The 27481-nt window shown below is 32.8% G+C and overlaps 1 protein-coding gene and 1 long non-coding RNA gene across 2 annotated transcripts; one reads left to right on the top strand and one right to left on the bottom strand.

The window, feature by feature from the left end:
* The first annotated feature begins 5775 nt into the window (after positions 1–5775).
* Positions 5776–8002, top strand: LOC132279359 (uncharacterized). Its single transcript, XR_009471302.1, has 3 exons — positions 5776–6085; positions 6876–7004; positions 7599–8002. It is a non-coding gene; the product is annotated as an uncharacterized LOC132279359 (long non-coding RNA).
* Positions 8003–13676: 5674 nt separating this feature from the next.
* On the bottom strand, positions 13677–21230 carry LOC132279357 (uncharacterized). The gene is made up of 16 exons (XM_059781316.1): positions 21073–21230; positions 20948–20976; positions 20748–20859; positions 20524–20621; positions 20009–20105; positions 19802–19891; positions 19645–19707; positions 19369–19443; positions 19131–19196; positions 18980–19057; positions 16640–16750; positions 16471–16548; positions 16264–16383; positions 15107–15150; positions 14981–15038; positions 13677–14113 (listed from the first exon to the last, which is right to left on the bottom strand). Exons 1-16 carry the CDS (start codon positions 21103–21105, stop codon positions 14105–14107), a joined length of 1161 nt encoding a protein of 386 aa, XP_059637299.1. The 5' UTR covers positions 21106–21230; the 3' UTR covers positions 13677–14104.
* Between the last annotated feature and the right edge of the window lie 6251 nt (positions 21231–27481).

Raw genomic sequence — 27481 nt, 5'->3', positions numbered from 1 at the left:
ATGGCCGTTCAACATCCTCCTAACAGCTTCTTGTCTTTGAACAAACAATTTCTCTTTTCCAGTAATTGGGTGCGGATGGTTTGCATCAAAGTTAGCCAGTTAGGGTATATACCATCAGATAGGTAATACCCTAACGTACGGTGATGTCCATTCACCTTGTAATTAATTAGAGGCATTGTATCATTAATGATACGATTGAATACTGGGGAATGATCTAAGACATTCACATTATTGTGTGAACTAGCCATACCAAAGAAAACATGCCAGATCCACAGATTTTTTGATGCAACCGCCTCCAATATGAGGGTAGGCTTATGGCCTTTCCCCTTGTGTGTGCCATGCCACCCTTTAGGGCAATTCTCCTATTCCCAATGCATACAATCTATAGAGCCAAATATACCTGGGAATCCTCTTTCTTCCCCTTCTTGAAGTAAACATGCAATGTCGCTTTTGTTTGGCAAGCACAGGCACTGCTCCGCATACAATGCAATTACAACATCACAAAATCTCTTTAAGCTTTTGATCGCAGTGCGCTCTTCAACCTTTATGTACTCATCACAAAGATCCGCTGAAATTGCATAAGCGAGTGTACGTATTGCTGCTGTCATCTTCTGTATAAAGGTGAACCCCAAACGACCAATAACATCGGGCTTCTATTTGAAGAAGTTGCCATGAGTTGTAATATCGTTCAAAATGCAAAGAAACAACTGTCGTCGCATTCTAAACCGTCTATGAAAGTATTCAGGTGGAAACACAGGATTTTCAGCAAAGTATTATTTCCAAAGTTGTTGTGCTGCATCCTTCCGATCACGCTTAATATATAGTCTCTTCTTTGATTTAAGTAATGCTTTTAGATTCTCAGGCGTAAAAATACTCAGAATCGTTTTAATCCTTTTATGATGGAATTGATAAATCATCTCCCGATCAGAATCTGAAGAATTAGATTCAAAGATTTGAAAAGATTGCGATGATGATGCCATTTTTTTCTTATAAAGAAGTTGAGAATTCAAAGAAGAGAAAAAGTGGTAGAGGAATTAAAGAAGAGAAAAATGGATTTGAGGAATGAAGAAAGAGAAAATGGACTTGAGTAATTACAAAAGAGTAAATTAGTGATTTATATAGCCATTGGGAATATACCCATTGGGAATATAGCCGTTGGGTATATAACAATTTCTATAAATATTACACTCATTTCACTCAATAATCATCCTTCAACACCCTAATGAGCGCTAAAAAATGTGCATTTAACCTTTTAAGCTTGAGTATTTTAAAACCTTTATCTATCTTCTTTTCTTGTCTTAAACTAATTTCATGTTATTGCCCTTTTGAGGCGCTTATCCCCAAAATAAGTCAATTCAGCCATATTAGAGCATAAAAGAAGCTATCTCAAGCTGAATGGAAGAAATAAGCAAAAAGGAGCAAAGTAGTGGAAAAACAGCAAGCTTCGATCGATCAGACATATCTTCGATTGATCTCACAGTGATCGATCCAGCCTCATCCAGGTGGATCAAACCCCCTTGTCCTTATCCTCAAGAATTTCCATTTTCGATCGATCTCATCATTCCTTTGATCGATCGAACTTCCTTGATCTTATCCCCACCTACCACTTTTCTCCTTTTCCCAAAATATCCCAAAAATATCTCAGAGATTTGTCGTATTCCAAAAAGGTGCTGCCAAGGTTGATCGATCTGGCCATAATTCGATGGATCTGGCCAGAATTCGATCGATCGAACCTCCTCAAATTCAAAATAAAATAGAGTCCAGCTCATTAAAAGATGGCTCGTGGTGCAATCATTAAAAGGGCCCTAATGCACGAGACCTGATCATTGGGTGTGACACTTGAGCTACCTATATAAGGATTTTGAGCCATTTTTACACATAACATTGAAACATATACAATCTTAGATACAACAATAGAGAGCTTGGAGAGAAAGATTATAGGAGGCTAGAGATTAGAGACACGTTATTTGGGAGCTCTTCCATTCATCTAGGGTTTCCACCAAAGAGAAGAAGATCAATTCTACCATGAAGATAGCCCTTGGGGGTTGGTTGGCTACATCAATGAGTGGCTAAACATCTTCTTAGGGCTAAAGTTAGCCCTAAGCATGCCTTCTATTCCTTGATGCGTTTTATTTTGAGGGGATTTATGTTGTAATCATGTTTTAATATTTGATTTATATTTAAATCTTATTTTTACAATGATTTGTGTTGATTAATACTTCCAATTGATCATTTCATTCTATTCATATGTCTATGTATGCTAGAGTAGATATTCGTGTGTTTATCTCTAGGTTTTGTAATATTGATGCATGTTTATCTGTGTTGATGCTATGAATTTAGAGATTGTCAAGGCATAGTGCTTTAATGGAATACTCTTGTGGCTTATTTGATGGTTCATACTCATTTCTTAATGGATTGTGCCTCTTCCTTAGTTTAATTAGTTTAATTTTCATATCTTTAGCTTAGTTATAGTGTAGTTGCTTTAATTTCATAGATGAGAGGACAATCTATGCTTGTTGTTTGATATACCATGTTTATGAATGCAAGTAGTATAAATCTCTGGTTTGTGGATGTGTTTGATTGTGAGCTTAAAGGAAGGATCAATGGCTTAGTTTGATATATTGTGTTATTCATTAGGTTGTCTAGACAATGTATGCTCAATTTGACATCCGTGCTTAATGATTCAATCACTCACACACATTAGTGTTACAACATGTATTTCCCCTCATTCATTACACTTTGAGTGTCTAGAAAGGTAATGTTTAGTGGTGACCTCTAAGTCCCAAGACCTCTCTATCTTGTTCTCTATCCTTTATTTACTTTAATTGTTTTGTGTTGAATTTGTTTACATCATAGTTTAATTAACCAATCCAACCATCTTTTGATCACTCGACCTACTAATCCAACCTTGTTTCCATTTCAAATACGCACCCAATCCCTTGGGACGATCCCTACTCACCCTAGCTATATTTAGCAGTTAAAGTTAGTTGTGGCTTTTTATAAATTCAAAACTTGGCCACACTTGATATTGCACAAATTTGGTTGCAATGCGACGGGCACACCACACCCATTTCACTAAATCATCATCCTTTGACACTCAATGAATGAGCGACATCCATTCAACAACCCTCACTTTAACCAATATGGAAACTTTGAAATACCATCTCAATTCAATTCTGGGTGACACTTGCAAGATCCAACCCATTCTGAATATATATCTCAACCCCAATTGCAAAACCAATTTTATTCAGAATACACACCTCAATTTCAAAATCCATTTTATCCCCCTTACACATCTCAATTCAAAAATCCATCTCAACAACCCCCATACACACGTCAATTTCAAAATTCATCTCAACCTTCTCAATCACAGCCAACCTCAAAGAAAAAAGGTGGGAATTGGTCCGAAGAAGAAGTTATAGCATTGTGTAAAACATGGATCATGATTGACGAAGATCCAGTGACAAGTACAGATCAAAGTAAGGCTACATTGTGGGAACGAATTAATGCTCATTGGGTTAAGCAATTATGAGACATGATGACAAAAGAAAGAACACACGGTGCTCTGATGAACTGTTTTTTACACTTTCAACGTGAAGTAAACAAATTTTCAGGATACTACAAAAATGTCCACAATAATCCAATTAGTGTCTACAACGAGATTGATTTGGTAAGTTTTTACTTTGTACAATATTTTTTTATTCTTAATTTTAATCCAACTTATTAATTTCAATGATTATTTATTTTTTATAGTTGAATATTGTTAGAGATGTATATAAACTTCAACAGAAACAAAAATTTAAATACGAGCATTGTTAGAATGTTCTTCGAGATTCGGAAAAATGGCAGATGCATTGCAACGCTAAAGAAAATCCAATTAGACGACCAATGAAAAGAGGTGTTGATCTTGATATTAATGAGCCTAGAAATTGGTCTGAATCGACTCCAACAACACCAGGTTCATCAACTCCTGTAGTATTAACTCCAGGGTCGGTAAAACTTGGTGATGACTATACACCAGTCGATACCGAAGGTTTGAACATCTCACGCCCTGAAGGACAAAAAGTAAGAAAAATTCGTAAAAAGAAAACGTCATCTCTTGAAGCACGTATTCTTAAACAATTGGAAGTTGTAACAGCACAATGCATCATCTTTGGTGAAGTAAGTGTGGAAGGAGAGCGAATGAGACTTCAATTTTCCATGGAGAGACAACAGACTAAGCAACTGGCGATATAATCAAATTTGGAGAAGAACGGACTAAACAGTTAGAAATAAAAAAACGAGATCAAATCTTAAATAAACTAAATCAAGGGGGTGGTCATATGTAATTTATTTATATTTGTGAGAAAATATGCAATGTCTTTTTATTTTATTTATTTAATTGTGAGAAAATATGTAATATCTTTTTTATTTTATTTATGTCATTGTGAGAAAATATGTAATATCTTTTTTATTTTATTTATGTAATTGTGAGAAAATATGTAATGTATTTTTTATTTATTTAATTATGAAAAAATATGTTAATTTAAATGTATTAAAAGAATTATTCCATTCAAATATATAATAAAAAAATTTCAAGTGGTTGAAAAAGTAACCATTTTAAAAAATACAAACAAACAAAAAAATAAATATGTTTTTAATTTTTTTACTCAAAATATTAAATATATTAAAATAAATACAAAATAAATAATAAAATAATAAATAGAAATTAACCGATACCGTAGCCCAAGGATAGCAATATACTGTAGCTAACCACATCAGCACAATTGCTGATATGGCTAGCAATCTAAATAAGCATTGCTAGTCGGTATAACTAGCACTATACCAGCTGCCCTTAAGTAGAGAGTCAAAATTGACTGAAATTTTCTAGCGCTGATTGAAGGGTCAAGCTTTGTCGAATTCAAGATAATACCGCGCACTGTATTGCATGGCTCAAAATTCAAATGCCTTAATTTGGTTCTGTTTATTCATAGTTAGTGTTTATAATAATAGTCAAACAGGTTTTTTCACAATTCGGTTTGGTTAAGGTTTGAGATTCTACAAGACCGAATCGAATCGAAGCATTTTATAAATTGCATATATATTTATTTATTTTATATACTCAACTATACATTATAATATATACTCCATCTAGGGGTGGTAAATTACGACACGACACGAACACGACACGAGTTAAAAAGGTTTGGGTTTGGCATAAAAGAGTTTGGGTCACAAAATGGTCAACATGATTAAGCCATTTACTTAATCGTGTTGGGTTAGGGTTGAGGGGTTCAACTCGTGTAACCTGTTTATAATCCATATTATAATCATAAATGTGACATATGTAATATGTTACATGTTTAAATTCAATTACTATGGATATTAAAGTCATTTCAACATGAACATTGTCTATATTTTATGATTTTTCTTATGACAATTTTTTTTCTATTATTTAGTATTTGATTAAATATTAAATGTCTCATTTTAGTAAACAGGTCATTAAACAGGTTAACACGTTTAAACAAGTTAAGTTAGTGTTGAGAATTTTTAACACGACAACCCACCAATACGAATTGCCACCCCTAACTCCTTCCCACCTTCCAAAAAAATTTATCCACCTTTTTATTTTAACTATCCCAAAATAAATATTTCATTACAAAAATTAAAATATTATTTTTTGTAATATTACCAATTTAATCTTATTACAAACTTATAAAAAGTAAATTATACTACTACCAGTATATTTTAATAACTCATTCACTGTGAATACAATAAAAAAACGTACTTAAAAACTCATCCTCTTCTTCCCCAAAAAAATATCTTAGAAACGTAGAGTGGCTGAACACCCTTTCGGCGGCATCCTCCTAGTCCCTTGGACACACACATACAGTATATACGTATACATTTTAAATTGCAGAACGAAAGTCTCTGCGGTCGGATAGTTTCTCCGATGGCGGCATCAAACTAATGGCTCTCTTAGCCCTAATTCTCACATCAATTTCGGCAGTTTGAGCAACTGAAGACAACGACCTCTCCAAATTAGAGGATTAAGATTCATCTCTGAAGATCGAACTTGACCAACTCAATTCAAAGATCTCCTTTCTAGGTCTTTTCAAACTCTTTTTTTTTTTTTTAAGATTCTGTTTGGTTGCTGAGAAAACTGATTATTTTTAGAGGTTTATATTTTAACTGTTTGGGACCGGAAAATAAATACCTCCACTCTACTTAATTTATTACAGCTAGTTGGCTTCGTTGATTTAGTGTTTTTTTTTTATTATTTATTTATCTATTTATTTCTATGTTTGGCTGCCAATGAAACAGAAGAAAATAAAACTGAATTAGGAATTGCATGATTTCTTTTGGTTACTGGAACAGTTGGTATTATTGTTGAGACCACGTTAATAGGCTTATTCCATTATTCGAGTAGTTATTATACTTTTTTGTTAAAAGAATAAAAATGTTATATTTTGTAAATTGTATTCCTGTTTTATTCTTTAACATTGTAAGTTTATAGTATGTAAACCTTGTGGTTTTGATTGCCCTTTCATTTCACACATTTTCTTGGCTACCAAATGGAGCATTAATTTTATTATTGAGTTTTGTTAGTTGGGTCTGGTAATGGTTTTTCCCCTGATATGTTGGATTTTGTTGTTAATTTATGTACATGTCTATTATACATATCCTAGTGTTAGAAGTTCAATAACTTCTACAATTGTATTGTGGTTTTGGTTTTACACTTATGCTAAGCAAGTATTCAGAAAAAAGAAAAAGAAAGAATTGTGGTATATTTGATCCTTTCCTTTCAATTATGCTTTTGTACCTTGGCTAGTAAATTAAGTGTTGTGTCTCCATTTTTGCATGATTTTTACTGTCCACTTTGTTTTTTTGTGATGAAGAATCCATCATTGATGAGAGAACCCTTGAATTGAAAATCAATGATGAGAGGATCAAGCAGATGGAGAAGATTACTGAAGAAAAATCAGCTACCCATTGCATCGTTACATAGTGAGATACAATCACTCCAGGTGAGGATTTAGGACCCATTTGAACAGTCAACATCATACTGTTTTGGCTTATTTGATTTTCTCAACAGTGTTTCCCTGAATCATTAGATAATTACTTTTCCAAATGGCTTCTAGTACCGAAAGTTTCTTCCTTCAATCCTTATTTTCACTATTTTTTGTAATTTGCATGCAACAAATAACCTTTTTGACTATTGTCATTTTTCAAAGTAATTGTTGGACCAAGGTATACTCTCTCTCTCTCTATGTATTCTTAAAAGATGAATATGTTTTAAGAAGTGTATCCATATTGCAAAGAAGATGCAAGATCATTAGTTTTTTTTTTTTTTTTTTTCCTTGAATGCAAGAACATTAGTTTTGAGTCTTTTGACAAATAAACTTTAAACATCTCTGGTTGGATGAATGAAATGTGGTATGAAGTCATTCTGATTGGCCTCAAATCTTTTACTTTTTATTTTATTAGCAAAAGGGATCTTTAGATGCTAAATACAGGAGGTAGACAAGGCTCGTGTGCGCACTGTTAAACTTGAAGTACTGTTTGACTTAGCATTCAAGAATAATTTTTAAAAATGTTGCATTCATCTGATCACTTGGCAGATCGAAAAACGCAGACAAGAAAAAAGATGTTTGAGAAGCCCGAGCAAATGCAGCTAAGAAGAAAATCCTGGAAGTGAACTCAAAAATGAAGACCAGCATTGGATGTCACACTTCAAAAGGTCTTGCTTATGTTTTGTCATAGAACTCATATATCATCATTTTTGTCAATTTGGTGTAGGTATTTGTGAACATGCATATTTTGTTGTGCAGTGTAAGCTGTTGGATTCCAATGCTTTTGTAGCTCAGCCTTCAGCTCCAAAAGGAAATAAAAATGTCATTACCATTTTAGAAGCTAGAAACATCATGCATAGAGAAATATGTTGCAGTGTCATCACCCTTTGTTTGTAAATTTGATACTTATTGTTGACCTGCAGTACAGAACATACAAATTGAAGTTTTGTACATGTTTATGATGGATGGTTTAACCTACTTGAAATTGCTAGAATCTACAGGGATTGTGGGCTTCCAAGAGTGAAGAATTTAGGAATATACCATGCTTCCGCCTTTCCCTTTATGTTTGATTCACCCACCTTTTTGCAAGTGTTCTCCTGAGTATGCCATTCGTAGAGTCCCAAACGTGAGTATATCATTAGCCCTGCTTCGGTCTCCGCCCACAGACAATCATCGATGTCCAAAGTCCTCAAACTGTAACAGTTAATTGCATACTTCTTCACCCAAATGCCATTGTTGCAGTCTAACAACTTCCAGATCTCTACACTCCCAGTGGGGAACGAGTAATCGACCAAGGACAAATGTCCTCCCAACTCAATCATATGCATATCCTGTGTCTCTAACCCATGACCAACTCCTCTATTTTGCCTAGGATAATCCATGGTCTTAAAGCATTTCATGCCCAGATCCAAAGGAGGAGCTGCATCTCTGTTTGCATTCTGTAGTAACACAAGTTTTGCCAAGTCCACGGCAAAAATTTTTTTTTCCTGGAACATATTCTTTACCATCCAAAACATAAAGCCCTCTGCAGAAATTGGGACCTTGGTTGCATCCCATTTCCAGCAAAAAGGGGCATCATTATCCAAGGATAAAGGTCCTACAGCTCTCCACCAAGCCGAACTTTCCCCTCCTCCACCACATGTTATAGAATAAAACTCACAGAAGTTCTTTCCTTCGACTGAAAATAGATGAATTAAACTGTACTCGTTTCTCTGAGGGATGTAACCCATGCCAATGTCTCCTCCACCCCTCTTAAATTCGGTCTGACCTTTGGAAACCCTAATAAGTTGATGACTTATGGGGTTGCACACAAAAATAGTATTGTCTGACACGAAACAAACAAGACTAGTGCAAGAAATGATGCTGTGAACGTGGGAATCCAGATTCTTTGAAAACATGTCACGTACCTCAAGACCCTTAAGCCCTACGGAAGTGATTCGCAGACTAGAACGAACCCGGTTTTGTGCATCTCTGGTTATTCTGTTGTAGATGTACAGCAACATGGGAGTGTTTGACAAAATTGAGTGTGAAGTCAAGAGCTGCGGATTTGCAGCTACCATGATTCGGGCGTCTGTGGACACGCATCTAAAACGACAAATCTCCGGAATACAGATACGAGGGAGAATGTGATGCACTTTCAGGTCGGTAGGCAATTGATTGAAAGTAGTATGCCTGTGATCAACCAGATTATCTATCATCTTCTTGATGAATATCGACATTGTTGAAGATTTTCTTTGAATCAACAAACAGATTAGAGGAATTCCTAGAGAAACAAAAGGAATTAGAAGAGGGAGGGAGAGAGGATGAAAGTTGAGTAGGGAATGGCGATCTTTGAATAAGCTTCTTGATGTTCTTGAAGGATACTTCGAGTTCTTGATGCTTTTAGAACCAACATATAGAAAGGGAGGGAAGAGAGAGTACTTATATATAACCGTCAGTGTCGATCTCTCACACAGTCAAGGTGAATTTACGGGCATTTTGCAAATTATATTCAACGGAAATGTATATCTATATATAACTAACTTTAGTTATAATCTATTATTTATAAAGCGTTTTTAATTATTTTTATTATTTTATTCCTATATATGTATATATAATATGTAATATGATGGAGCTTTCACTAAACACACATGGTAAGGAACGGTTATAAGATATAAACCAATAAAATTGAACGAAACTAAAAAGTATCTTGTGAATAGTTTTTTTATTTTTTATTTTTTTCAAGTTTTGAAGGTCTAAAATTAAGTTGCAATTATACTTGCGGACACATAATATTGTTAAACTGGGTATTAGCTATTTGTGAATTTCAATTAACTTCGGTATAGTACCTATTAAAATCGGGTATCAGATTATGAACCGATTCTGATGTGAATTTTAATTAACTCCTGTATAATCCTCAAATAACCATCAAAATCGGGTATCAGATAATTCATTGTGAACCGGTTTTGATGTGATTTTCAATTAATTTTTGGAGTCAAGTCCGTAAAACACCCTAAAGTATATTTACAGCAAAAAGTACCTAAATTAACTAAATTATTCTTACTAAATTATTTTATAAAATATAAATAAATAATTTTTTAAAATGAGGACGCCGGCAATAAACAACTAAAGCTAAAAATAGAAAATAAAAATAAAAGTATATAAGAAAAGTAAAGATAAAAATAAAAAATAAAAACGAAAATAAAGTACAAATTATAAATAAATAAATAAAACAAATCTTCTCCAAACTCAGAAAATCAGTGCACACTGATATTGAGATTTTTTTTTCTTTTTTCGTTTAATAGTGTTAATACGAAAATAAAAGTTTCAAAAAAAAAAAAAAAAAAAAAAAAAAAAGGAGAAGAAAGAAAAAGAAAATTAGAGATATATATAGAGAAAAAAGTTTTAAAATAAATAAATAAATAAGGTAATGTGCACATAACACCTCAATACTATAAATTAGTAGCACATATACCCCCTTACCACTTGTTTAGGTTGGGATTTTTCTTTTTTTCGGTATGCAGCTCTGCGAGCAAAGCAAATTTACATAAATCCAACCTAATATCATGAATATCCTTCGCCCGTTATCTCCCCATCTTCCTATTTATAAGCCACAGCTCACTTCGACAGGACATTTTTGAAAGAGTAAAACTGTAAAATGGATATTACAATATTAATTTATGTTAGATTTCTGATTAGGGATATTTTTGCATAATGTAAAAAGATTAAGGTTATTTTTTGCCTACGTTTTTAAATAAGAGTAAAAGTGATATGCAAAGTATAATTTAGGAATGTTTTCTACACTAATCCCTTAATTTTGGTATAACACTATAACAGTTATGAACCAGCCATTTAGACGAATTATGTATGTACTTTATATATGGATTAATAGCATTGACGTCCCTTAGCATGGGTGGCCATTCGTGTTCGTGTGTCATAATCGTGTCGTGTCGATGTAAGGATATTATATTAAACGGGTAAATCCAAACCCAACCTAACTCATTTAACAATTGTATTAAGAACCCTCAACACTAACCCAACATGTTTATTAAACGGGTAAACGTGTTAACTTGTTTATCAAAACGAGACATTTAATATTTAATTAAATAATAAAAAATAGAAAAAAATTTATTATAATTAACCCAAATATTCAAAATAAGAAGAAAAATCATAAGGCATAGACAATGTTTATATATGTCAGATTTACGATTATAGCATGTTGAGTTAAATGGGTTACACGGGTTGAACCTCTCAACCCCAATCTGACACGGTTAAGTAAACGGGTTAATCGTGTCAACCCGTTTATGACCCAAACCTATTTAAGGTCAACCCAAATCCGTTTATCTCGTATCGTATTAGAATCGTGTTGACGAGTTATGTCGTAATTTGCCACCCTTATCCCTTAGGCTTTGGTCAAATTCATGGTCAACGCAGTTTTGGACAATGACATCTCTCAAGGTTTCAAATGACATAAATGCCCTCAAATTAAATTAAATGTTATTCACAAAATATCATCAATGTGAATTGACAAAAGTAACCCTACACAATTGACAACAAAAGAATTTTTTTTTTCACCTCAACACGAGAGACTATGATGAGGGAAAAAGAGAGCTCCCTTCTTTAGAAAGGGATGTCGCCACCACCAACCACCATTGCCACCTCCACTACAGTTCTACCAATTCTGCTTTCCCCCCCCCCCTCTTTAGAGAGGGTGAGAGAGGGTGTCGTGGCCACCAATCCGGTATTGTGTGTTTGTGTTTTTGTATATTGATAAGTTATCACCCTGAGGAGCATTAAACTGCAAAAGGTGGGGTAACGAAGAGGTTTCAATTATTGTGGGGTTTTTTTTTTTTTTTTTTTTTTTATGGTGACCAAAATATTTGTTACACTAACTTCTAATTTCCTTAATATAGTTGCCTACCAAAAAAAAAATTAGGGTCCTTATGGATCATCGACCAACAGTGATACAAATCGGACTGATAAGTATGAGTGTATATATAAATATGAGAATTCACTGTGTCCAAAAGTAATGTTCGATTTTATCCGGTATTTAAACTTTCAGAATAGCCATTATTGTTTGTTTTAGAAATCTTCTTTTCTAAGAAGATGGTTGATAGTTGGTGAAACTGATGACTAGGGAATTAGATCATCCTAGTCGACCAAGTTAATTGTGTAATTATTATAACACCACCTTGTGATCGTTTCAAGGTAAGAGGCAGTCAACTATACTCAACTGTTACTATAATACTGGTAACTTTTGATTGTTCCTTTTTTATTTTGATGGTACAGTATTTGCTACTGTTACAACTTTATTGTGCCACTAAATAATATTTGTTCCACTAGAATCAATATGTTTTCTTTTCAATATTTTCAAATTGTTGTCGCAACTGTTCTTCATCCTGGAGCTTTTTATTCTGAATTTGTTGTATTTATAATTTATATGAAATAATTAATCAAAAACTGAAATGGAAATGAATTCTCTGCCTCATATTATCCTAACCACATTTTTTATGAGATTGATTCCCCTCACTTTTGTAAGACTGAATCTTACACCAAGATTCCTTCCTATTAGGAACCAACAACACAAAAGCTACTACTTCATAAATCCCCATTTGAGAAAGCAGTCACAATTCACAAAGAAGAAGAAAACAGGTGAAGAACTAGAAGACATGGGCAACACAAAGCCACAGAAATAAATATGTATCTTCTTCTCCTTTGCTAGTGTATCAACCCATTGCTCAGGATTAAAATCAATGTATCGCACGTGTCGAAGCCAACTCTCTTGTTCAGAGTTGTCTGATCATCACTAACACTATGTCAAGAAGATCAATGACCCTTGAAGGACAAACCACCCAACAGCAATTCACTTCTCTTTCTTATCCTAACAAGATCATATAGCTGCACAAATGTATTGGGAAATAGAGAGCTTACCGAGCTTGATAATTGGTTATGCACCGAGAAGAAGTTTAGGGATGATTCAATTGTGGATGAATATATCAATTTGGTGGAAGGAGTGTGAGCTTACGAAACTTACACATGGAGGTTATCTACATTATCTTAATGGTGCTGCAATGGCTAGGCCATGTTGGAAAAAAACTGGTCATGCAAGTTTCGGTACCTGCAATGTTACTTGTTGAGGCTGGCTCAAGTATCCCTCCCACTGCTAAACTAACTAAATGATCGTACTAATACTATATAGTTCAAAACACTAAACACTGTGTGTGAACTTTCTTTACCTAGCATGTAATCTATGTGTCTCTCCCCAACATCATCTAAAGTTCTCAATAATTTCTCGAATCAAAGTACTAATACCATATACTAGAACACCAATTACCCCCAATATCTTAGTTTTAGGGTAATTGTTAACATGATTTCATAACATTGGTTTGCATGATCTTTAGGTTCAAGTCTCTCAGTTTGAGTTTGTTTCTCCAATTCTGAGCTCCACCTTGATAAAAAAAAAATTTCACCCACTCGTAATGAAAATTTTCACCATACAATAGAAGATATAAATAAATAAAGGCTGACAGCTAAAATTTGGAAAATATTAAATTACAAAAAGAAAGTTTATGAATACAGTTAAACCGAGCAAAACAGGAGAAAAAAAGGCAGGAAAAAAGAAGAAAAAGAGGATTCTATGACAAAATATTATTTCAAGACCTACCCCGAATATATATATTATAGACACACAAACAACAGTTTGGTCGGTGTCCAAAGACTCCAAACCCTTGAAACTAAAATTAAATTTACTGGCTGTAATTAACTAGAGTACAGGATGAACATAAATTCAATACACAAGGATAAACCCCTAAACCATCACATCTAAATACATTTTAACTAAGAAACAACTAGGTGTTGATCGCATTAACGTCACAGCTTAAAATTAAACCTTTGAGATCTGCTACAAGTCCAAATGGATCATTCTGGATACCCTGATAAAAAAATCAGCATACATATCTTTTACACACTCCTCTGTCTCTGTAGAGCTTGGCACAATAAAAATTTCCGGTTCCATGTTGACATGAACTGAAATCTAAAGCTAGTACCGCAGATCAAGTCAATCCAGATTGGTGATTTCACACACCCTAAACACAAACAGTAGAAATAGTAAGATTAACACCACTAAGAACAGTGTGATATTAAATAATACACAAAACAAATTTATTCTCCACAATTTATACTTACCCCTCATCTTGTCAAGCCAAAATTAAAGATATGATTGGCAGTTGGATCCCAATTACTCCCACTAGTACCTCATGTTTTCCTGGGATATCTATCTTAGGAAAATATGATGGATCAACTCATTGTTTTTATTTGGGTACGTTCAATTGCCTTCATATACTTTCTTCTCAATAAAAAGGACAAATTATGAATAGCACCAAGCTTGCCAATTACTATAATTTTTTACTTCCATTGTATATTGTTTTCCAGTAACTAAAAATTGGATTAGAAGATTCACTGATGGCCTCAACCGAATATGTTCAATGTCATTGCAGATATATAGCTCAAACACTTTGGGATGTTTCAGCTTATGAAAGCTAAATAAAAAATTCAAATGAGTAAGCAGCACACCACTGAAATTAAAAATTCCATTATATCTTCATCGTAATTTAAATTAAACCATTTTCTAGCAGTAACGCTTGCTATTTTCAGTTGAGTGCAAAGTAAATAGTTTTATTTAGAGTTCCATTTTACCATTGATACTAGATGTATTAAGAAGAAGAAAAAATCCATTTCAGTTAATCACACACAAGCAAAGCTTATTTTCTATGGCTGATATAACCACCACGGCAACAAGAAGAAATTATAGTGATAGATGACGGGCTTCATTAAATTGAAGTTTTAACAATTATAGCCTAAGTGGTGATATAGTGATATATTACAGTAACAAATCAAATGGCCATAATAAGACGTAATGATGGGCAACAATCATGATAAAATTAATAACCTACCTCAGATGGTGATGAAACGAGGGAATCCCTGTCAGAATTCAGATGGCCACTCAATCTCCTGCATAAATTTGTGTAATAAATTAAATCTGGAATCTGCTGAGAGAGGGAAGAAATGCAAAGGAATACCTTGGTTTTTCAGACTTTGCAAGATGTTTAGACATTATGGATGCCTGCAATTAAACCCAATATGGCATTCAATTAAACCAAAAATAGAAAGAATGAAAGAAAGAGAAAAAGGAAAGCAATAAGGATGTAACATATTGAACTTCCAAACATTTAGGGCATGCTTGGAAACAACCAGAATTGCAAAGTAAGCACATTGTTGGATTGCAAGCTATTATTGGCAACACTTATCCTATTTTAACGTTTTTTTTTACACAGAAAGCAAGTCGGACACAATTGGAAACTTGTAAAAGAGTACACCTTACCTCAAAAGTATGAGCAGAAGAATCTGAACTATGCCTTAATAATCCAGAAGTTATTACTTTCACTACATGTACACGTATTTGTCTTTTTTTGTCAATGTAAACACACCACATTAAAATTTTAAGTAGACATAATAAATTTACAAGAGCACATACATAAACCCTCTCCTTAACACCGAATATTGGCAAGTGATGGTGTCCAATACCTCTTATCCATGTTGGATATGCAACACTGATGTCTGGTTACATAAATCCTACTACTGCTACACAAGGAATTTTAGTTATTAGCTAATAAAAAACGATTACCACATGTGAAGCAGCAAGGGTGCATGGATCATGTACCTCTTAAGTACACTAATGTACAGAGCCATGCAGTGAGGAGAGAGCCAACTACTCTCTGGCCTTTTACTAAAGATGCGCTTATATTTAAGTGTTGATAGTATAAAGGCAGTGATAATTTGTACATAATTTGCTTATAACGCAAAAGATATTCAGAGTTAACTACGATGCATGCCTGTAAGATATAAAATCTTTTTAAGGAAAGCACGCCACAAACAAACAAAAACAATTATGTTTGAAGATTCAACAAATTGCAGAACAGTCAAAGATCAGAGAAGTTTCTGAATGAGCTGGCAAAGATTAGGGAGCAACCCTTAAGGTACAGAAGAACAACATGCACAAATATAGAACTAGCAGTATAGAAAATTAGAGATAGTTATTAGTTTTAGAATATATGTACATGGGAAAGGTTTGGCTAGTGCATTTGATATATAATTATCAACCTGGTCCAGATTAAATTCCATGGACATTGCATAAATCTCAAATTCAGTTTAAAGCTCTAAAAGAATAGTATAGTACCTGTTCCTGGATTATGCTCCTCGCCTCAACAAGTTGAGCTTCAAGCTCAAGTTCCCTCTCAGTTGCTTCAGAAGTGACTTCTGCTCCTTTTTGCGCATCTTGGAGCTGACCCATGCGCTCCTTTAAATTTGAGAGCAGAAAACAAACACATCAAGGTATTTCTCAACATGAAGCCAAATGAACATATATCAATTAACAGTTTGCTACCTTTATAGACGCCACCTTATTTCGGAGACTTTCTTCTATTTGGTCCCTAGCCATGTGAAAAGGCAGGTCGAAAACATCCTGCAAATTATTAACTCTTGAGACTTCTCAGTTCAGCACCCAACCTGTCACAAAATTATCCATTTGCATAATTTCCAACAATCTACCATACCGTCTTCCCACCCAGTGGGGACCGCGAGGAATCAGCATCAGGTCTATCATTGACTGAAAAAGATTGCTTGGACAAACCATTTGGAGCGTTTAAGAAATCACGCATATCCACCTGTTAGTTGGATGTACTTTAGAACACAACCACAAAACACATTTCCACAAAACAGAAAGTTCTTGCCACAATCATCACAAGTGTAAAGTCTTCAAAGTATGGATAAAATCTAGTGAAGGTGTTGAATTTGTGTTTTAATGTACAGATACCTTTTCTCCAAGGCCATGTAATCCCCACTTGAAAAGCCTCGTGTTCCAAATCAGAAAGAAATTGTAAAACATTTAAAATTGTATATTTGTACTTTCAGATGTCACGAATATTGTTTCAAGGACATTATTCATTGTCTTTCCTTTTGAGCATACTCCATAAATTGGTGCATTACCACTTCACTTGTGAAGACTATAAGGAATGGACACTTGTATATTTTATCTTCACTGGGTCACGAATATTGTTTCAAGGACATTATTCACTGTCTTGCCTTTTGAGGATTTTCCATGCATCGGTGCATTACCACTTCACTATAAAGCATGGACACTTATTTATTTTGTCTTCACTGCGTCCCAGATTAGGCAGCAATATACAAATTAACAATGCCCTGGATCCACTATAATCTGCACTCCAGAAATTACTAATCCGCTGGATTCATCATGGATCCACTCTCAATTTCCAAAATCGTGATTTAAGTGCAAGACCCACCTCAGCACATTAGGTGGCTCTAGAACCTTAATTGATGATGTTCTAAAAAATATAGATTTTAGCAGATGGTTAGACATAGCATACAGGGGTTGAAGCAATGGGACATAGTTCTGGCTCAAAAAAGAGTAAATAGAATCACATCAAATATACATTACATGCTAATAATACATGTATGATGCATGTAGGGATAAGTTGCCCCCAGACATCTGAGGTCATCAACGCTACTCTACATTGAAGCTAAAAAGTTAATCCAAATACCTCTGTAATGGAACAATTTGAGCTACCCCCCTTCCCCCAACACCGTACACAAAATAAATAAATAAATAAACACACAACAACAACAACCACCATAATGGTTTTACTTCACTGATTAACCACCAAGCTCCCTATTAGCAGAAAGGTTGTTGCAATCACAATGATAGGAGAAAGAGAGGGTGTGATATGGTAATTCAAAGATGTGCGATCTTCCTCCAAATATTCTACTTTATTTTGACATCTTCCTTTAGTACATTTCTTTTTTGATAAGTAACATCTTCCTTTAGTACCTTTGGCTGGCCAATGGACAAAGTACAGCTTAGATAAGAAGAAATACTAAATTTTAAGCTAAGCTAGATTTACCAAACTGGTCTAAACTCTAAACCTAGGCCAAGACAATATGGGAAGCCTTATTAATTTACATTTAAAACCAAAATATTTCAGCCGAAATAGTTGAGCATAAAAGCATTCACAAGCTTGGTAAGGAAGGATGATGGAGAAATCTTTTGATCCGCTGGTGTTTATTAGTGTAGGTAAAGATTGTAAGGCTAATGGTAAATTTGATAGGATCACATCACAATGATTCTAACCAAAGATGCAGGAGGCTATGATTGTAATGGGGCTGAACGATAGTTGGTGGTGTTTTAGGGGATGATAGTAGGATTTAGAGAAAGACCTAAAGGAGGTATCAAAAACAAAATGGTATAACTAGCGACAGCCTAAAATTGTTCCAGAAGTGTTATTCATAAAATTTCATGTTCTAACAATCTTAATAGATTCTATGTTGAATCTCCAATGGGTTGTTATCATCAGTCACAATTTAAAAAATGCAAATAACTCATAGCATAATGCATGAAGAAGGGCATTCCATACTGGTATAGGAATGAGACATATTTAAAATAACTCAAGCAGAGTCAATTATAATTATTGATCCTACTGTGGTTTGGTATAACTGTTAAGCTTAGAACTGCAGTCAAGTTACACTCACCAAACAAGCCTGTTGGGAATCTACCCTTTTCTGTGTATGACCTGGTGCCTACAGCACAACGGATGCTATTTTCTTGGAAAATTAGTACTTTTATGTACATAATATCAGCCATAAATCAGTACTCTTATGTACATAATATCATACATAAATCAGTACCTCTGGTTTATAAATTATTTAATCATTCCATCCTATATAAGATACAACAAGCAACAATATGCTATTTAAATGCAAACTTGACCAGCTTCTTAATTAAAAACAGAAATCTACTTCATCAGCAGTAATGAATATTAGTGATGCAACCATAAGAACAATAATAACAACGATAAAAATGCCATAACTATAAAAAGTACCTGCATTGAACGCAGCAATGCCCTCAAATCAGCGTTCTCCGCCACTAATTCTTGATTTTTTGCCTCGTAAGCATCCACCTAGAAATAGCAAGTAGTCACACATCGGATAGAAGTGATTACACAAACTAAATTAGAAAATCATGCTTCATACAATCTTTTTATAAAAGTCGTTGTCAGCCTTTTTCCCATTCCATGTCCCACGTTGCCGGCCTTCTTTCTGTTGATAAAATTGCATAGAGAGCATTAGACAAATGAGTTTTACTGCCTAAAACCACAATATCAGTAATCACCAATTTTTTTTTCCTAGTTGGTACTCACACACCCCAACTCCAAGGAATTGTTTGCATCTATCAGGTCTCAGGTCTCAGGTCTCAGTAATCACCAATTACCTGAAGTAAATTCATTATCTCCATGCCTGATCGAGATTCCTTCTTTTTCTCCATCAACACTTGATTTAACCTCTCCTGCAAGAAATATCACTCTCTATATTAATTTCTGTAAATATAATATCCAAGTAATTTAACTTCTTCTTTTTTTTCTTTTCTTTTCCCCCATTTTTTTTTTTTTTTTTTTTTTTTTTTGGATAGGAAATTCATGTAACTTATAAACATCACAGAATCCTTTTAGAGATCAGTAGTACATTAGTACACGTGAAAGGATCTTACCTGCAATTTTATATACTCCTTTTCTTTTTTCTTCATCTCATGTATCTGTTGAGTTCTCACTTGCTTTAGCAAACATTAAGAACTTGTCAGGATCAGCATTTCCACAATTAGATAGCAAAATGCAACAGAACTCTGATATACACTAAAGCGTCCTGACCTGATTACCAATAACCATCCTTTGAAATTCATCTCTCTCCTGCTGTAACTTTTCAATTTGTGCCTTAAAAGCTGCTGCAGCTTTAGCTTCCTAACCAAATGGAACTTTTAAGAAAATCAACAAAAAAGGACAAGCTAATATAGAATGACTACTGCCATATCAAAAATTATTTCAATTCATCAAATAATTAATATATCTGCTTCTAACCGTTCGAGTGATTGTGGCTATCTCTCTATCTTTAGCCGATATTTGTAATTCAAGCCTCTCTACTTTGGCTTCTAATCTTGATATATCTGACAAGAGTCTAAAATAGAAAAACAGGATGTGTTAATACGATTACTTGAATCTAAAATGAATGATTGTATATCTACAATTGTATCAACACAAACTTAGGACCCATATGATAGCTTGTTGCCCTCCAACTTTCTTTACCATTTCAAAACTCATTTCATCACCATTTCACAAAATATATTATTGATAAATTTATTGATGTGAACTTCAGATGGCAATAATTTAACATGGTAGCATTTATATCCTACAACTCTACTATATATTAGAGCATATAATGCGTACAGCATTGCAATTTAGTATAGATCAACCAAAGAACACTGACGGAAGGAAAGAAAATCAAAATGGTTTACTGAATTTAAAAGAATATATAGATCTTCTCCCAACTCCCAAATATGAAATACAAACAGAAACGTAGGCGAAAATATAATTACCGCTGTCTCTGTTCATTAGCCGACTCTCTGAATTCAATATCACGTTGTCTCTGCTGCAACAGAGAGTATACGCAATTGCAAGTGCGTGCTATCGAAACCTACCAAATACTCAAAATTGCCATCAAATTAAGCATTAAAAGCACAGATACGGCAAACCATAAATACCAAAAATATAATAATATTAAAAAAATTCAATTAAAAAAAAAAAAAAAAATTCAACTAACCGGATCGTTGGCGAACAGATCAAGCGATGCCGGAAATCCAAAGGTAACGAGCGTCTGATTCAGATACTTAGCACAGTGATCCAAGTTTCCGATATCGGCAAATGTGTACTCACTTAACAACAAATCAAAATCTTAGTCAACAGAATCTCAACTTATGTAATAGTCGAGGCCTTAAATGAAGAGAAAGAAGAAGATCTCACCTCATTCCGAAGTTGGACTGAGTAGATGACTGCAGAAAGTAGAGAGAGAAATGATTTAAGAGAGAGAATGTGAAAGGGATTTTGTGGAATTTGAAGAACTTTGCTAGGGTTTCAAGAAATCATACTCTGAGATCGATGTCTGTGTCAGTAAAAGACATTCCTAAGAACTTGTTCAGTACTGATAATGGCGGATTCAGAATGTGTGAGAGGTTTTTTTGTCTCTAAAGATAGATCTATAAATGGTGGGGAAATTTGAAATTGAAATTAAAGAAAATCAAAGTGGAGTCGTAAAGTATGTATCAGTTTGATAATTTAGATCTTACGCTCCGAGCCCAAAAGCATAAACTCTCTTATTGGCCCGAACTGCGAAGGGCCCTAGGAGCTTTGGGCCTAAAGGCCCTAAACGGGCTGGGTATATAGCAACTGAAAAGTACTTTTCTATATTTTTTTCTTTTCTTTTTTTTTTTTTGGACAAATTTTCTATAATCACCTAACCTTCTTCATAAATTTTTATTTCAAATATTTTTATGCATAATTTTTTTAAAGAATAGTATAGTGATTTATATTTATGTAAATGTTCTAAACATTATTTATTTAGATTTTCATGTTACTTTTATTTTTTAAAAGACAAAAAATATCTTAATTGGAGATGAATGTATTTAGATTTTTTATTTCACTTCATATAAATAAGGACAATTTAGGTCAATTTTAATATTTTATTGTAAATTTTATGCTATCCAAATCATGAAATTGAAATATTTTTCAAAATTTTCATTCTAATCAAACACATGTTGAAAAAATGATATATATTTCTCTTTATTTTCTATTAGGTTTGGTTTGATTAGATGAAAACAACAATAAAAGAAATAAAATGTTTAAACACCTAACTTGTCATAAAAATTCATTATAAAAAACCATATTAAAAAAAATGACAGAACCTTTATAAAATTACAACAATGTCATTTATTTTCTTGTGGTTTTATGCATCAAAAACCATGAAATGCTAATTTATTTGCTTGTGGTTTTAGTTTCCAGTATGTTTTTCTTTGCAGGCTTCATTTGTTTGAATTATTTTATTTAATTGTGGTAAAATATTTACAAAGAAAAAAATATTAAAACTTAACAAAAATAACTTATCTTTTAATTTTAGATAGGTTATTTTAAACGTCTCACCCCTTACACTTTTGTCAATTACTGAAAAATAAAAATATATACTTTTACTTAAAAATAATACTTAGGTCGAAACAAATGGTACTATTTCTTTGCAACTTGTAGTCATTTTCAGCATATTTAAGTCATGTTTCAATAAATTTGTTCTGGATTTTAGCACTAAAAAAATTTATAATATTTAAAACAAATGTATTAATATAAAATTTAAATGTGCTGAAAAATGCGACAGCTTTTACAACACATTATTGCCAAGATGTGTTACTAGGAATGACAATGAAGGGGAGCGGGTAATTGCAAATCTAAAGAAAGCGGATGATGAAACAAATTTTCAACCATGGGAACATCAAAGAAGTATCACCGATGGAGAAGATCCAATTCCAATTTGCAAGATGATCGAAAGTGGAATTTGTTTAATGGGTCGGTTTTATTTTATTATTTTTTGAATAATGTTTTTTTCGCCATTGAAAAACCCAAACCAAGGCATCAGAGCAAAGCGTGTTTGGAAGCCACTTGATGGACTTGACATTGACAGAAATAAAAAAAAATAAAAAAGGAAAGAAAATATATTGGTGTATCTTAATTATAATTATGAGGTCGATGTCAACAGTTGCATTGTGTACTGTAGCACTAAAAAATGAAAATGAGATGTGGTGTGTGTTCATTTTATAATTGAAGATTTCCGACCAGATGAAAAGGCACCAGTAAGTGGTGATTGAGTGGTGGTGACAGGTGGTGTCATGTGGCCCAGTGGTGGATCCTCAAAGATCGTCCACGTATCCGAGAAATAAAATTATTAAAAGGGTTTTTAGTAGATTCCGGAAAAGGATGATGGTGGCTCTTTGTTAAAGAGTAGTAAATATGGGATTGGTGGTAGTTGGATGGTAACTGCTAGAACAATTATTAAAACCAATTTACAATTTTGCCCATCTTTCTATTGACGTTTTCCTTTTTCTTTTTTCTTTTTTTCTAAATGGAAAAAGGAAAACGTAAATAGAAAGATGGGCAAAATTGTAAATTGGTTTTAACAATTGTTCTAGCAGTTACCATCTATACACACACATATATATATATATATTTATTTATTTGTTAAATTACACTAAGTCCACTGAGGTTTGGACAAATCATACATAAATACGTCCTTTAGGGTTCTAAATTCATTGATTGAACGGCACGAAAGTGAATTTGAGAACAAAAAGTTAGTAATATCCTTATTTCACAATAATATATTATATTACATTTTTTTATAAAAGAAGGACAAAATTATTATTTTATAAAATTTGATCGTTAAGTTTATAGGAAATAAAACACTCAAAGTGTTGTTGAGCATAAATTTTACAAAATGCCAAAAGTGATAAACACATAATAGTCTATGTCTAATTTATTCAAATTTCAAAAAAAGTGGGTATAATTTACCAAAATTTTGATCACTTTTGTTTTCTAAACGGGTCTTAAACTAACGGCTTTCTATTGTTTAAAAGGAAATATATTACTAAGTGTCCGTTTGAATTGCTTTTGTTAGTTTTGTAGGCTAAAAACTGCGTTGATTTTAAAAATGAATTAAATGTGTTTTGTGATATGTTTAGGGGTAAAGATTTCATAATATAAGTTCGTTACTTAAACCAGAGAACGTAATTTTTAAAATTGCATTCTACGCAAATGTAGTTAATTATTATTTTTAACAATTTAATATTTTTTTTTATAAATATAATTTTATTCTTTATTGACCTATTCTCGTTATATCTCATAAGCAATACATACACTATAACCTTCATAGTGTGAAATTTTCAAATCATTAATAATATTTTATATTTAAATAAGTTTTATAACCTATAATTATACCCTGTTAACAAGCAATCATGCTATGTTAATGAATCATAGTCATATTCATATCATGTAACATTGTTATTCGTGTATGTTTATAAAAAAATATTTTAAATAACACTATTATCAAATAAATTTTAAAATATATTTAAATATAACAAATACTTTATAAAATACATCATCAAACAGTAACATATTTTCTTTATCGACATGCCCATTTTAAAAAGTCTTCACCCTCGTAATGCTGAAGTTTGACACCCCATATCTGCCAACTCCTATCGTCATTTAGCGGTGTGGTAGCTGGAATACTTGTACGCTACTCCGTATATATCATTTTTACTAGTGTTTGAGTTGATGCAAAAAACCACTTTGACGTTACTTTATTCACTTAAAATGACCAACAAACCCCATAAATTATATATATGTGTGTGTGTGTTTAATTATTTTATTTAAATGTATTTTGTTAGGAATTTATATTTAATTTAAATATAATATTCGCACACCTCAAGTTTAAAATTTGCAAAAGCACACCAACAATTACTTACATTTGAACTTAAATTTCACAAATATTTAGTATATGCATATTACATTTAAACTTACTATATTTCAACATTAATTACGAAATACATAGTAATACTATATTATATATCAATTAATAACTGAAATTGCAATTAGACACTCACAAATTTTCTTGATAACAGAAAATAATTACTCATTATTGGTCAGAGAGTACCATATTTGAAATTCAGATTTGGGATTTAAGTGAGTGAGAATAGCCTTCATAACCAAAAAGTAAATAAATAAAATTGAGCAGTTTAGGGATCAACAAAACGCAAACTTGAAACACAAATTTTTTAATCCAAATTTACCCAATCTGATATCAACTTGACTAGTCAAATTTGAATTAATCAGTTATTAGGCTCGAATTAACTATGCTATTTGTTTAAAAGTTCTATTTTATTTTACAAAGGACAAGTTAACGTTGATTTTGGAGTTCGCATTGCACAATAATTGGACTAAAATTAACAAGCTTCTTTAATAGCATATAAAACTATATAGTTGGTAACTCCAAAGTCCAAAGTCGACCAAGAATTTGGTGTTCTTAATTGGACTAAAGTTTGTTATTAATAAGTATACTGTGGGCTTGTTTTTAATATGGTACTTAGATTTGACCATTAATGCGATTCTTACATGATGCCATTGACATTGGTGATTGGTGACGAAAATCAAGAAAAAAAATTTTTTTAAGAGAAATGATTCGCTTTTGAAAAGTAAAGTGCTGGATTTGTGTCTGAAAGTATCAATGCCGATGATGTTTTTAGGTGAAACTCACATGATATTATATTCAGACATTTACCTTCGAACTACCTATCACAACTCTTTCTCAAATTCATCGAGTGATTGAGTACATTGTTAATTAAAAATTCAATATATTACAACATTCATGCAATACTAATATAATATATTTATTACAATGATACAACATTTGCAAAATTGTAAAAAATTTTACATTGTCAATCCACATTCGATTTAATAATGATGTTACATATTTAATTCACAGAGGTGTGCCAAAGTGATTCTAATAATTGAACCTAATGAATTCCACTAAGATGGCGTTATTTAAGCAACCAAACTTCATTCTACTTTTTGTCAACAAAGAAAGTCACAAGTTTACAAAATTTTATTTTTTTAACCGCAGGGTTGGATACAAGTTTACAACTTCGTTAACTCCAAATATCTCCCACCTCATTGGTATTATTTTTTCCTCATTTGTCAGCTCATTTCTTCCTTTTTGCAATACATTATTTTCTTCGATGAAAATTTAGAAGTATTTCCGTCGTTTATAATAATAATAATAAAATATACTTAAAAAGGGAAGTGTGAATTGTCCTAATTAAAAAATATCATGTTTATAGGTTTACTTAATTATTTTTTATTCTTTTTATATTTAACTAAATTATATTTAAACACGAATTAAATGTCAAGTATATACCAAGACTTTGTTGTCTTTCTCTCCATTCAACCCAAAAGGTAAAGAGTTAAAATCACTTCGAATATATTATCGTGTCTTTTCTTCTAACTAATTTTATTCCTAACATTCAATTAAAATTTAATTAAAAAAGTAATCACATTAGTTACATTACATGAGAGAATTTTAAAATGCGACTAAGTCGGCATAATCTCAATATTTATGTTAATCAAACAGCAACGAAAAACGTATGATGTGCATGATACGGTGGGCGGCTGGTGATCAAAATGAATTAAACCCTAAAAGATGATTTCCTTCCACAACTGGGAAAGCGGGGACCTTGACTTGTGTGCAGCAGGCCTATGTTGACCTTTAAAAAATGCTTTACTTTTGGTCAATTTGAGTATCCTACTGTACAGGAACACGAATGTATAATGTAGTTATTGGTCGGTCAAAAGTCAAAGCCATGTAGATGGTAAAACTGGTCCATTGACCTTTCAAACTATAATAAATCTCCAATGTGGTCTTTTGTAGGTTAGTGGTACACTGAATGCTATCTGATTATGATCTTGACCATAATAATTTTATATATTACAAAATTACCTCACCAATGATCTGTACCGTCCCAATTTTCATCTAAGTAAGGTTCATTGGGAAATAAATTACCCATTCTTAACTCTCTCTCTTTGGTCAGGAAAATTATTGAATACCCGGGGTAGATACCTCCAGGCATACCAATCCTTTGGATGTGGTGATGGGCCCACCACATTCATAATCCAATGACCCTCGCTACCCTGGGTACCATACTCCAGAATATTCAATAACTACTCCTCTGGTTATAACTACTTGGATGGAAATTGGAAAAGAAAATAGCCTTCAATTAGGTCGAAACACCTCTTTCTTCTCTGTGCTTTTGCTCTGTTCATTGCTAAAGCAATGTTGACATGTTTCTCATCGCTGGTGGTGACAAAGTGGGAAGTCAACATTCGTCAAGTATTAATAAAATAACTTTGAATTCACAAAATTTTTAAAGAAAGAAGAGAAATTTGATCTATTTTAAATATTACAAAATTACCCCACCAATCATTTGGAGGCTTAAAGGTGGAATTAATTTCAAGGCCAATTTTGAACATGACATTGTTCTAAAAGTTAAAATGTTAAATTTCGATTCTACCGAGCATAAGAGCATTGTTACAAGACACCATGGGTCTTCTTACCTTCAAATAGATTCAAATAAATAGGCTCATTATTCTTCTTTTAGTCAAAGCCAGCAACTAAATATTTTCTTGCGAGTTTGTTATCCTATTATAAATTAGATCCTTTCCAATACATATTCTTATTTTATACTCTTTTTTTTTTAAGTACAAATAAATTGAGGGTGGTGTAAAACTATTTAATTAAATATCCAACATTATTAAATGGAAAATATAATAACAATATAGATGTGTTACGTAATGGATTTAATACAATGTTGTATTTTGATATTACATGTTACACGAGTATTGTATGAGTGTCTATACTGATACTGTATGAATGTAATCTACTTGGAAATTCGAATCCTTACCAACCATTTT

Source organism: Cornus florida, unplaced genomic scaffold (genome assembly GCF_030987335.1).
Source record: "Cornus florida cultivar Cherokee Brave unplaced genomic scaffold, ASM3098733v1 CherokeeBrave_3.0.0_Hap2_Chr10, whole genome shotgun sequence".
Lineage (NCBI taxonomy): Eukaryota > Viridiplantae > Streptophyta > Magnoliopsida > Cornales > Cornaceae > Cornus > Cornus florida.
This window is presented reverse-complemented; position numbering and strand designations above follow the sequence as displayed.